The 12,589-nt window shown below is 45.8% G+C and overlaps 1 protein-coding gene across 1 annotated transcript in view; it reads right to left on the reverse strand.

Annotated features, from left to right (window-relative positions):
* Positions 1 to 12,589, reverse strand: part of LOC122893311 (T cell receptor alpha chain MC.7.G5-like) — a 269,897-nt gene that overhangs the window by 31,296 nt on the left and 226,012 nt on the right. The window contains exon 4 of the mRNA XM_044230236.1: positions 10,172 to 10,212. Coding sequence (XP_044086171.1) covers positions 10,172 to 10,212 — 41 coding nt within the window. The remainder of the gene's footprint in view (positions 1 to 10,171; positions 10,213 to 12,589) is intronic.

Here is a 12,589-nt window from a genome sequence, read left to right on the forward strand (position 1 = left end):
TACGGGTTGGGCCTTACATCACTGTCAGCCTAGGTCTGTTGGAGTAACCATACAGCCTATCTATAGATCATGAATAAATCCTTGTCTTTACAATCCCACTGTCTTCTAAGGAATCTTTGGTTTCTACTTTCTACCACAGAGTTCTAAGCATCAAACATAAGCTTGCATATAAACATAGAGTAAGTGCTCTCTGATTTTTCGATGTTAAACCAGGGTTCACATCTTTTTATTTGAGAAAACTCACAAAGCCTAGGACAGGGACTCTTTCTCCTTCACTCTGGGCATTGCTGAGTTGTGCAACCAGGGATCAATTCCTGAGTCATACTCAGACTGAGTCTATAGGATGGAAATGAGATATAAAGCTGCCATTATCTAGTTACTTTGGCTGCTAGCTGGACACTGATAAAATAATTTTATAATGATTAAATTATTGGGGAAATTTCTAGTTTTCCATTTTACTTTTAGATCATTTGTTTTCTCCTGACTGAGGGGGTCCCTATGTTGATTTAGCTGCTAAAAGACATAAAAAATGCAAGAAAAACGGATTTTAATATTTCCTGAAGTAGTGAGCATAGCACCAAAGGGTCATGCCCAGGAGGGATGAGAATATGGTTTGTCATATTCGAGGGAACAAATGAGATCCACCTCCGGAAGGTCAGGGGATATGGTACCCTGAGGGCAGAATGACATTGAGTTTGTTCCCTGGTGGGTCCCTGGCCCGAGCACCAAGTCTAGCATAGAGTAAGTAGATGAACAGAAATATTTGCCAGAGGAGTCCTGTGGACTCCTCAAACTTCAGACCAGGAGAATTAATGGTTGAGTCAAGCTCAGCAAACTGGAGATTTGGGTGTTAGCTCCAGCTCAGGCACAGAGAGGCTGTAGGACCATGATCTGTCTCCTCCATGGGCCTTAGTGCCATCGTAAGTGGAGGTGGTCAGAAGGGATTTTTTAAGGGTTCTCTCTGCTCCACAAGGCTACAGTATACAAATATTTGGCCCAAAGCTTCAGAAACAGGAGGTGTCCCACTGTTATTAGAAATAAACATTTTTTTAAAAGGTGATTTTCAGGGGTGCCTGGGTGGCTCAGTGGGTTAAGCCGCTGCCTTCAGCTCAGGTCATGATCTCGGGGTCCTGGGATCGAGTCCCGCATCGGGCTCCCTGCTTGGCAGGGAGCCTGCTTCCTCCTCTCTCTCTCTCTCTGCCTGCCTCTCTGCCTACTTGTGATCTCTGTCTGTCAAATAAATGAATAAAATATTTTTTAAAAAAAGGTGATTTTCAGGCTCTAAGAGAGGCTAATCACAGTTATTTGGGTCGATGATCATTATTTACAAGTTTCCTTCTATAAGTTGACATAATCTGAGTAAAAAAGAATAGTGACTTAGAGGCTTGCTAGGGAATTAGGAGTCTTGTCCACCGATGACTATACAAATCCAGGGCTATGGGACCTAGCCAGTACCACAAGTAATCAGTTGCACCTCATTAGTCTTACCACATATATTCTGGGAGCAATTCCCAGGACCCCCCTCAAGCCCATTTTGCACTGAGATGTCAGATCCTAGCCAGGAAGACTTTTGTCCTCCTTCTATGTGATGCTCGTTCACCCTTTCTAAACATTCTTCATATAGTGTATAATTGGGTCTAAATCAGCCCCTAATCCACAGACATTGCTTAATCCAGGGATACACTTCTCTACTTACTGGGCTTCACAGATAACTCCGTTCCTTGTCCGAAGATAAGCTTCCCTCCCTTGTTATAATTCACACTGTGTTACATATCCTGTCAAAAACACATCCAATCTTCCTGAACACATTTCTAATCCTCTACCCAAAAATCCACAGCAGATCTCTCTCCCACCATAGCATGAATTGTGGCTATACTTCTTGTAACTTTTTTCTTATAAGGGGAATAAAGTACTTACACAGGGGACTGACAGAGAATAATGAGAATTCCTATTTATCCCAAAATGTTTCTATCCAAACCGATTTCTCGTTTTTGCTTAATGGCTCTGGGTGTTGCTGCTCAGGGAAATGGCTTCCTTTCAAATCTGTTTCTCGTGGCCTTGGCTAGAAATACATGGCACACGGGGGGTTAAAATTAAGGGCAGGTGAGACTCCAGGGAATCAGGCCTACCTGCAGTGACCACAGCCTGGGTCCCTGCTCCAAAATTCAATTTCCACCAGCCATCAGTTGTCACACTGGTGACAAACACTTCTACAAAATGGCTTCCCCAGAGAAGACAGCTGCTAAATGAAGACAAACTGCTCGTGGGGAAACAATCTTGCTACAAAATGAAGTAACTGCATGATATGAGATATAAGCTTTTCCCTCCCTTCTCCTCTAATTGCTCTTCTTTCAAGATGCCCAGGATGATACTTGCCAAGAGCAGTGCTTCCTGGGCTCTAAGGGCCAGAGCTCAGCACCTCTGGGGTTAACAAAGCCCGGGCCCTCATGCTAGACTCTTAAGTGACAAAAACCCACCACGTCTAGGAGTTCACCTCATGCCACCTCAGCACCATTGGAGTTCACATTACAGGCCGTCACCACTGATGCCCTCACCTTTGAATCACTTGGTGCTTTGAATTCAGGAGTCTCCTGGAAAAACTATTCTAGGAACTCTGAGCTCTGAGCCTCTTGGAACTGTATCCACCACCGGCCTCTACTCGCCTCAGTTTTTAAGTCCATGAAATAGGGAGAACTCTACTGGAATCTCCTTCTGAGGAAGACTTGCCATCAGATGGTTTTACTTACTGGAAGTCTGGGAGAGTGGACAGAACCCAGGACTGGAATATTGGTGGGGTCTTGGCGGGTTCCTTCCCCTCTAGCCCTCCCAGAGCTCCTTCAAAGATGAGGAAGATGGCCAGGCACTGGACCTTGGTCTGCTCAACCCCTTTAATGCTCTTTTGACCTAACGAGGCCCCCACGAAAAGCGAGCGGGTCCTCCTTTTGGAGTTAATAGCATTCAGCACACAATTCAAATTATATGCCACTTACTTGGCTTGACAAGCAGCCTTGTCCCCTTCCCAAAGATAAAAGAGTAGCCTTGTCCTTGGGCACAGTGATTATCTCAGCATCAAAAACCTGCCAACTCAGCTTTCCTCCACACCAAACCCTCCTGAGAAGGGAAACCTCCCCTGCATTTCCTCTGGTGTTATTCACACAGACCTGTGATTTTCTTCCCAGAATGAGTGATCCCTCCCCCTTCTTATTGTCCCTTTCCACCTCCTTCTCCATCCCCACTCCGGAGGTCGCTATGGACCCAGACCTCTGGACTCTCTGGCTCTCTCCCACTCTGAGCCCGGGCTCATCCCCCTTCCCGGTTAACTGTACTCACAGGGCAGGACGGACAATCTGGTTCCCTGACCGAAGCTCAAACCCTGGCCATAGTTATTCCCACAGTGTCTCTGGGCTCTGCAAAAACCCCAAGCACTCCCCTGACTTCATCTCAACACCACAAACGACATAGGACCCAGGACCCAAGACCCAAGACCCAGAACCTGTGTTTTTAGCTGTAGGCTGAAAAATCCAGCCTGTTTTGTCCTGTCCAGTCCTGAGGACCAAAACAGGTTTGGGACACACTAAGCAAAAGGTTCTGAAACTTAACTCAGTGACCCTGGTGTCCTGAAGGTTGCAGCTTTGCATTACTGAGCCGGAGGGTTTTTTGTTTTTTTGTTTTGTTTTTTTTTCCCGGAGAGAGACTCCTGGGTCTGGAAAGAGGCTTAAAGAGGTTCTCTCATTTCTCCTTGTGCTTCAAGGCAGAGCTATGTGTCAATCACCCCTGATAGGAGGGTGTCTATCTCTTTTCAAAACCCGCTAGAGACAGTGCTCTGGCAACTACTCCTGACAGCTCATTTTCACTGTTCAAAAACCTATTAGGAAGGTTTTACCACTAACCTCACTCCCTTCTTCTTGCAGTATTAGCTGCATCCTGTGGGCTGAGTCGTGGTGGAGCTGGAGAACACAGCCCTTCCGGCTTCCGTCTGATGCCTCCCACCCCAGACCGAGTTCTGTGACTTGATCCCACTTTCCCCTCCACCTCTTGTTTCCATATTCACTGCCCTGGTTTGCCTCTTTGGACTTACTGATCCCCCATCTCTGGGCCTGAGACTGTCTTAGAGGGGCTATTTTCATAGCCCCTCGAAGGGTGCCATAGTTCATCACGAGCTTCGTTGCCCAGAGGAGCAGGAGGACAGTTTGGGGACAGGTTGCTCCTTCCTGTGGGGCTTCCATTCTCTCTCTGTCCCTGTCCCTCCACACGGGAAGCCTGTGTCCTGGGCACTCTGGAGGAAGTCACACGGGGGTCAGCGTGGTGGGAGGTAGAAGGATTCGGCTACCATGCGTCCACCCATGCTCCAAGGGCCTGTGAGCAGCCTCAGGAGCTCTGGCCATGCAGCTCTCTGCAGAAACTTCTCCCCTGCCTCTGACACTCAGATGATTTTGTATTTAAATGAGCCAAGATTCTTTCTCTTTCCACTTAGATACTTTCAAATCCCAGGTGAAGAATTTCATAGAACAGGCTGACGCTTTCCATCCTCCCCCCATGCCAGCTCTTCTCCTGATGCATGACAGAGTCTTGACAGAGAAGCCCGAGGGGCAAAACAGAAGTTCGACTGTGTGTTGGAGATGATGTTTATCATTATTATTAATAGCTAGGGCTTAATGAGCTCTTCTTATGTCTTGGGCACTATGCTAAATACTTTAGCTGTATTCTTTTATCTGATCCTTACTCTAACTCAACAAGGTAGGTATTTTTTTTTTAAATCCTCATCTTATGGTTGGGGCAATTGAGGCTCAGAGAAGTTTAGTAATTTCCCCAAGGTCACACAGCCAAGCAAAGTAGTGGAGCCAGGACTGGAATTTTGGTTTTTCTATCTCTATAGCTATTTTCTATCTCTATAGTTCATGCTATAGTGCCTAATCCATAAATACTTGGGTTTGAAATGTTCCCAGGGAACACAAGGCCACTCAGGGATGCTGCAGAAGTAGACGCAGTGCTGAGTCTCACGTTCTACAGAAAGAATTTTGCTCCCAAATGAGATGCCCAAAGTTCTAATGGTTCTTTTGAGAGATTTAAATGGCAGTGGCTAGTGGTGGTGGTCAAAGCTGGATGCAAAAAAGTACTTTCTGGCAGCAAGGCTTGCTAAATTTCAGAATTGATTACAGAGAGGCGCTGAGGAATTTCCTGCCCCAGAACATCAGAAGGAGCTGAAGCATATCCCAAATGGCCAGGGTGCATGCAGGGAAGCCTAGTTAGGGGTGGTGTGGCCCTGGTTTCCCCTCCGGAGGTCCTTCCTGATATCCTCGTTGGCTCAATGATTGTTGATACCTCTATTTCTTTGAAAGTGTTGTCTATGCTCCTGAGAGCCCCTCACCATGAGCCATAGTTAGAGACTGTGTGTGTGTGTGTGTGTGTGTGTGCGCATCTCATTTTAAAGCAGAGAAGGAACCAGCTCTCTTTGGCCCGGGGAAAGAACATGAATAAAGAGCCCAAGCAGATGCACAGGATTAAAGTATTTTTCAAACTAATGATTTGATTGATTGCCCCTAAAGGCCCCGCCAAAGAAGAACACAACTTACTTGGCTTCACAGTGAGCGTGGTCCCGTCCCCAAAGGTTAATTTGCCTGCATTAGTGTTACACAGTGCTCGGTGCTATTGCAATAACCTTGACTGGGGCCTCTAGGAAGACAGGTGGAGGTGGAGGAGGCAAGCAGGAAAACAGAACCTGAAATGACTGCCCATGGCCAAAACAATCTCCTTGTAATTAGGTTAGAACGTGGGATGAATGCTAATAACTAGCAACTTTCCAGCCCGATTGTACTTGCCATAATTTTCCTTGAAAGAATGGGCCTTGGCAGGAGCCACCTCCTGGGAAATTCCCTCAGTGCGGCTAAGGCTGGTCTCTTGGGATCCTATTCTTATTTGTTATTCCTGCAGGCCTTTTGTCTATTTTCATCCAATTCCTGTCTTTTTTCTCCCCACTTTCCCTGGACCTTCCTCCTTGTGGAGGCTCACACATTTTCTCATGGAGAGACTCCATGGATAGCGAAAGCCAAGCACAATGCCCTAGGGAATCTATGCATTAATAACCTTGTTTTCCAACTGGTATCACGAACCATCCAACACAAACCAAGCAAAGAAAACACCACCTGTGTTTTGACAGCTTCTGCATGATGGAGGATAGGGTTCTTGGGAAGAATAATTAGCCAGAAAGAAGAACTTACTTGGTGTGACCAGGAGCTTGGTGCCTTTCCCGAATGTGAGTCCGTAACCCGCACCCGTAGAGTATGCACAGAGTTTCCTTTCTTTGCAAAAACCCCACAGACACTGAGGAAATCAAAGCCCTCAGGACACAGGAGCAGTGCTGACAAAAGCTGAGACCGTGACAATAGTCAGATGGTGGGCAGAAGAGCTGTGACAGAGGCTGGCCATAGGGTGGACCATCCCCAGGGACCTGGCTGGATTTCAGAGGCCATCTTGTCCGTCCTCCTGTCTCCAGCTAAGGTGTTCTCTGACCAAAGACCCATCCAGTCTTTGAGAGCTCCTGGGAAGGTGGCTCTCCTTTGCCAACAGCCTTTTTGCATTCAAGCAACTGTGCTTTATCTAATTGAAATCTTCAAGCTGCAGTCAGAGTGTTTTGTGTCTCCAGCCTCCTTCCTTGAAGACCTGAGACTGCATGTCAACAAACTCCCCGTAGAAACTCATCATAACATACCACACCAGTCCCAATGGTTGTTTCTAAGGGGTGAAAACTCATACTGAGGGAAGTAGGTCAAGGTGAATATTGGATTTATCCATAATTTGAATAGTTTTTATAATGAGAAATTTTCATGTATTACTTAGACAAATCAAAATTAATCACAACATTAATATTTTAAATGGCTCCTGAAGCTCAGCCGAGCCTTCCTGTGCGCCTCAGGCCAAGGAGTCTCCAGTTTTCTATCCTAAGGTTTTGGTCTCCTGGGACCAGAGGAGGGAACTGGGCCAATCTGTGTGGTTCAGCATGAGGCCCGACTGAGGTGCTCAAATTTGCCTCTGATTGTCTGGCGGGCTTTTGAATCCAGCCAGAGTAACCTGTTTATCTTCCTGCTCAGAACTTACTTCCTAGCTCTTAACAGACCTTTTGGAGGTGGGGGTGGGGTGGGCGCAAAAGCATTCCTAGGAACATTGAAAAATCATTAAGGGAAGAAGCCACACTGATCAACATTAGGGATGGCCAGGGACACTTACTTGCAATCACAGAAAGTCTTGTGCCCTTTCCAAAGACAGGCAGGCTGTTTCCTGAATTCCCACAGTGATTGCCTCTATGACAAAAACTCTAACTGCCTGGCCCAGGTTTTTCTGGATGTTTCTTCTTGTTAATCTTTTTCCCAGACCAAACTCTTCCCAAAGAACAATGGGTTTTGTTTACCCTTAGCCTGTCTTTGCCTCCTTCTCCCAGATACTCTACAAAACGTGGTGTCATGAAGACGCTCCTGGCCTTGACCGGCTACACGAGCTTCCATACATGGAGCCGGGGCCCAAGAGTGCGTTTCTGAAACCCGCAAACTGCCAGCTTATTGTTAGCCTGTGAAAAATGTTCCAAAGGAAACCCCTGTCTCTGGCCTCATGCTGGACTCTTGGCTGTGCTAGAAAGAAAAGGGAGTGGCTACTTTTCCTATACGAAGAGAGGGATTTGGAAAATGGCACAGTGCAAGAAGGCTGAGCATACGCTGTTGCTGTTGGCTGACACACCAACTTTGTTGCCTCTGGCATTTAAGTAAGTCTTTACAAAGCTATCTCCCACCCATCCCTGAAACAAGGGAAATGAGAAGGCGTGGAGCATCAGAGCCAGGAATCTTAGCAGAGGCCAAACAGGAAAAAGTAGGTCTTTTATGAAGAGTGGAAGGAGAGGGTCATAGGTAGGCTGCCGTGACTTCCAAAACCACTTTGGATGGAGCCAGAAATCACACTGGTTTTAACAATGTGTTCAAACAAAGTCCACTGGGGTCGAGCCCTGCGGGGGAGACTTGAAGATAGACTCTAGGCAAAGGTTCTTGATGTTGTACTCTTGATAAGACAAACAATGAAAAAGATAATTGATACGTCAGCAGCAGAACACTGGCAGCAACTTTCCAGCTCTGGTGGGGAAAGAACTGGTATTTGGCTAAGCTGCGGAAGGGCCAAGAACCTGGACTCCATGAGAGCGGAAGGGCTCAGGATTCAGACACTGCCCACACGTCTTTGAGCCCAATAAACTGTTCAAACCCAATATCAAAAGCACCTTGAGCTCAGTGGGAGTTAGTATAAGAAAATCACAAGAAATGCACTTACTGGGGAGAACATGAAGTTGAGTCCCCTTTCCAAAGATGATTCTTGCAACATTCACACTGTGATTGGGGTGCCAACACAAACTCTTGGTGACTCTTTTCAGGAAAGTTACACATTCCTTAATGGATACTTCATCTTTCTGGGACTTAAGAGATCCCCACACTATCTTCTACTATAATAAACAGGCCTCATTATCTCTTCAGCCATCTTTCTCTGTGTCTCCTGGTTATTTTGCTTGAATTTTATGCTGCTTATTGCAAATGTGTAGAGAGGAAATTGGATGACCTCATTTAACACAGAGGGCAAATTATGAAAGCAACAATTCAGCAAACTCTGTTTCCATATCAAACACAATTCTATCATGGAAGTCAAAAATTGGCAGGTCAACCACCATTGGGTGAGAAATTCACTCTTCAGAGCCCAAAGAGAGATGAGAGCAGGTAGAGGCCCCATCAGCCACACGTCTGAAACAGAGCTGCATTACAGAGGCCTTACCTGACCCTTGGCTCTGTTAGAGTGGCCATATCACCAGACCCCAAAAATGCCTCATTCTAGGACAAGCATGCGGTTTGCTGCACTCGTTAAAGCCCTGAGCCAGCCGGGGCGGTGGGGATCATTCATTTTGGCCCAGAGGGATCCTAGCCTTTTGGGAAATGTTCTCCTTTCACAGTCCACAGATATAGTCTCTCACCACTAAGAGATGGACACCTGATGCCATCACCATCAGCCCTGATGGGCTCCTTTTCTGACTCACAAAGAACCAAGCCCTACTGTCTCCTCCTCATTGTCTAACTGACCCTCAGATGCTATTTATTATGTCATTTAAAAAGGATTCATGTGGGTTGGTCATGTTTACTGGATTTAAGCAAACCTATGGAGTGATCTAGCTTGTTCCTGGTCCTTTGGCATTTCCCACAGCTAAACCATTTGGAAACAGGCTATCCTACTTTAAAGCTCCTTGGGCTGGTCATTTCATAGTTTCGATTATAACTTGTTGTAGGGCTTAATAATGCATTCAGCCAACTTGACGACACATGCCTCTTAAAATTCACTTTTTCACGGACATTTGGATGGGCCACATTGTTCCCAAAATGGCACCATGGGGGAACTGACACTGCAGGTGCACCCCCAGGAAGGCCAGTCTCCTGAATTCCTTTTCTCTCTCCTCCCCTGTGGGGCATGTTTAAAAGTTTTTACTCCCTATGGAGGAACTGATCATTAAACAAAAGCCTTGTCATCACACCTGCCATTTTATTTTACTCTGAATTTCCTCTCAGGTGTTTATAAAGCCATCTGGGATCGTCAATTCATCTCTGAATGGTTTTTATCCCCCATTACATTTGAATAGTAAAGCTATGTTTTTAGCAAAATCTGACATGTATGGGACTAGATGTGGACATTTGTCAAAAGGGGAAAATGTGTGGGTTTCGGACTGGATCTATTAGAATAAATACATATGCAGGCATGAAAGACAAAGAAGGTAGCTTATACATATTAGTGACATTTAAAATGAGATAGATTCTCATTTTTAATAGAATGGAAGACAAGTTTGGTGGGCAAAACCACAGTAAACACACAAATCATTGCTGAATGTAGTTTAAGAGAGACTGTGACTGTAAATAACTCATGGCCCCAAGATCTCTTCAGAAGAAGGAGAGCTAAGCTACCACATTAAAGGCAATTTGGGGTGGTCTTGTTTTGCATTTATTTATCATTATTACTCTATTCCCAACAATCATGAATGTTTCATGTTGTTTGCAAAAGTCATTTTTCAAATGGTACATTTGTCTACATGTTAAATTAAATCTCCACTAACTTCCCAGGATTTATTTGTTTGGTCAAATATAAATAGAACATGGCCACTTACTGGGCTTCACCACCAGCTGGGTTCCCGTTCCAAAGAAGATTCTGGCATTATTATTGCCACAGCATTTCCTGCCTTTACTGAAACCCCTAGTAAAACTCCACCCAACATGGCACGTTGGTGAGGGGGCAGTTGGACTCCCTATGCTTTCTTTTTTTTCCTGTGTCTCTGGAAATTGGTCTCTGAGGATTGGAAGAAAAAAAAAATGGTTCTGCCACATAAAACAATACATTCTTATTTTAAAAGACCAAACTTAAGAGATTTTTCAGAACTTTTTGCATTTCTAGGCTTAAATCTGCCAAAGCTGAATCAAGCAATTTGTTAATTCTTGCTCTCACATGTGTGAGGTCAGCCTTAGACACACAGGTCTGAAGGTATGATGCAGTCTTACTCCATAGTGAAGGTTCCTAGCAACAGAGGCATCTGAAATCACATCCATACTCCCCCCAAACTTCACGGTCCTGTGCCCTACTCACTGGCCAAGTTGTTTCAAAGCTTTCTTACTGTGCAATAATGTCTATGTGGTAGCCAAAGAAAATGTTTCACCAGCGAAGAGTGATAAAAGGCAAATAGTCCTATTGTTTCCCAAAGAAGTTCCACCATGGACCCATGATGTTTTAGACAGACAAGGGCAGGGAGTTATGACACACCATCTCCTACCCTTTAAGAAAGCCTGGTCCTGAAATAAATGGAAGAAGTGAACCTTTTTTGTTATAAGGAAAGGCACACCCTAGAGGCAAGGATAAGAGCACACGGGAGCCCCTTCATCACAACGCTGAGCCTTGGCTGGATGGTAATATACGTCAGGTATTAAAGAAAGGAGAGAAAGTGAGCCTCTAAGACAGCCGAACCAGGACTTGGTTAAAAGTAGAGCTTGAGTGACAGAACTGTGAACTTGGAGAGAGAAGGAGACTTGAGCTCATCTCCAACAGGACTGTGACTTGCTGATTCTTCAGATTTGAAGAGAAAGAATTCAAAACTGATGCTTTGACCTCTCGGCCTGGAAGCAGTGGGGGTCCAGAACAAACCCAAAGGACTTATTCTAGAGAAGATGAAAGCAGAGGCAAATGTGGGAAATACGGGGGAGGTCTTACAAGGGCTCCTGTTTGAAAACTGAACTAACCTATCCTAAGCCTCCTCCTTGGGTCAGTTCTGCCTGACTTATCAGCAATTTCCCCAAATGTAGCTGTGGAGACTCTTTCGGTAGAAAAAGAAGAAAGAAGATGTGGCTGGTAGAAGAGCTGACACACAATTAAACACATAGGCTAGTAGAGGCTGTATCTACCCAGGTACAGGCATGACTAGAGCTGACATGTGGCCTGGAAATGGGGTTCACAGAACAGAGAGCCTGCAGCGTCCACATGGGACAAACACTGGCACCGAAGTTTTCCCTCCTGGGATTTATCTCCACATTCGTACCATTTCCTTCTCTCTGCCGTATCATGGTAGGAAAGGGGTGACCGTGGGGTTACTGGGTCAGCCCTCAGCCCTCCTTTTCACGAGAGTGACTGTTACTTCCAGCTTGCCCTGGACATAGAACCCCACTACTCACGTACTTGGCTCTACAGAAAGCACAGTTCCGGTCCCAAAGATGAGCTTGTTTGTAGCACCCCCATAGTTCACACAGCCTTTCAGAGCCTTGCAAGAACCCGCAGGAAGGGGCAGGGTACGATGGGGTGAGGATGAGCTTAGTCTCTCAGGCTCAGCACACCGTGGTCCCACCACGGCCAAGGCTGACTTGCCAGCCATCCCTTTGGCCTCCATATTCCCTTGATCTGCACTGATACTGCCTTTTAAGTTGGATCCCTGTAGGACTTGCACTAAGGCCCAGAACCCGAGGTGTTGCACCAGCAAGTGACTGGAAGCTTGTAGGCATCTGCTTGCAACACAAGACCCCAGCCAGAGGCCAGGACTGGGGATGGCTGCAGGCACACTACTTTTCACTGGCTTATCTTTGCCTGTGAGCTATTCTCTTTTCTTAGATTTGCTCTTCCAGTGGAATAAGGCTGTTTCTATCCTCGGGAAAGCATTCTAACGGTTTCAGAGGGAATCAGATACTCCCTAACAGCCCAGCTCTGCTCTCTTGGAGGGCTAGTTAAATATTATTCATTCTGGAAACAACTAGACCAAACAAGAGAGTTGGTGGCTGACATTGCCTCTCGCTGGGAGTGAAAACCCCACTTGGGTTGAGTGCATTGTCTCCAGCAAGACGGATTGTTCTTAAGAATACAATTTGCATGCTATGCTTCCTGTATTATTCAACTCCTGTCTCCTTTCCCTTACAGGCGCATCTCTGAGACTTACCTGGTTTTATAATTAGCTTGGTCCCAGAGCCCCAGATCAACTGATAGTTGCTATCCACACAGACACAAAAACCTTAACAAAAACCTTCACTGTCCTTCCGGGGAGCCTATTAGAGAT

The sequence above is a fragment of the Neovison vison genome, chromosome 13, assembly GCF_020171115.1.
Source record: "Neovison vison isolate M4711 chromosome 13, ASM_NN_V1, whole genome shotgun sequence".
Classification (NCBI taxonomy): Eukaryota; Metazoa; Chordata; class Mammalia; order Carnivora; family Mustelidae; genus Neogale; species Neogale vison.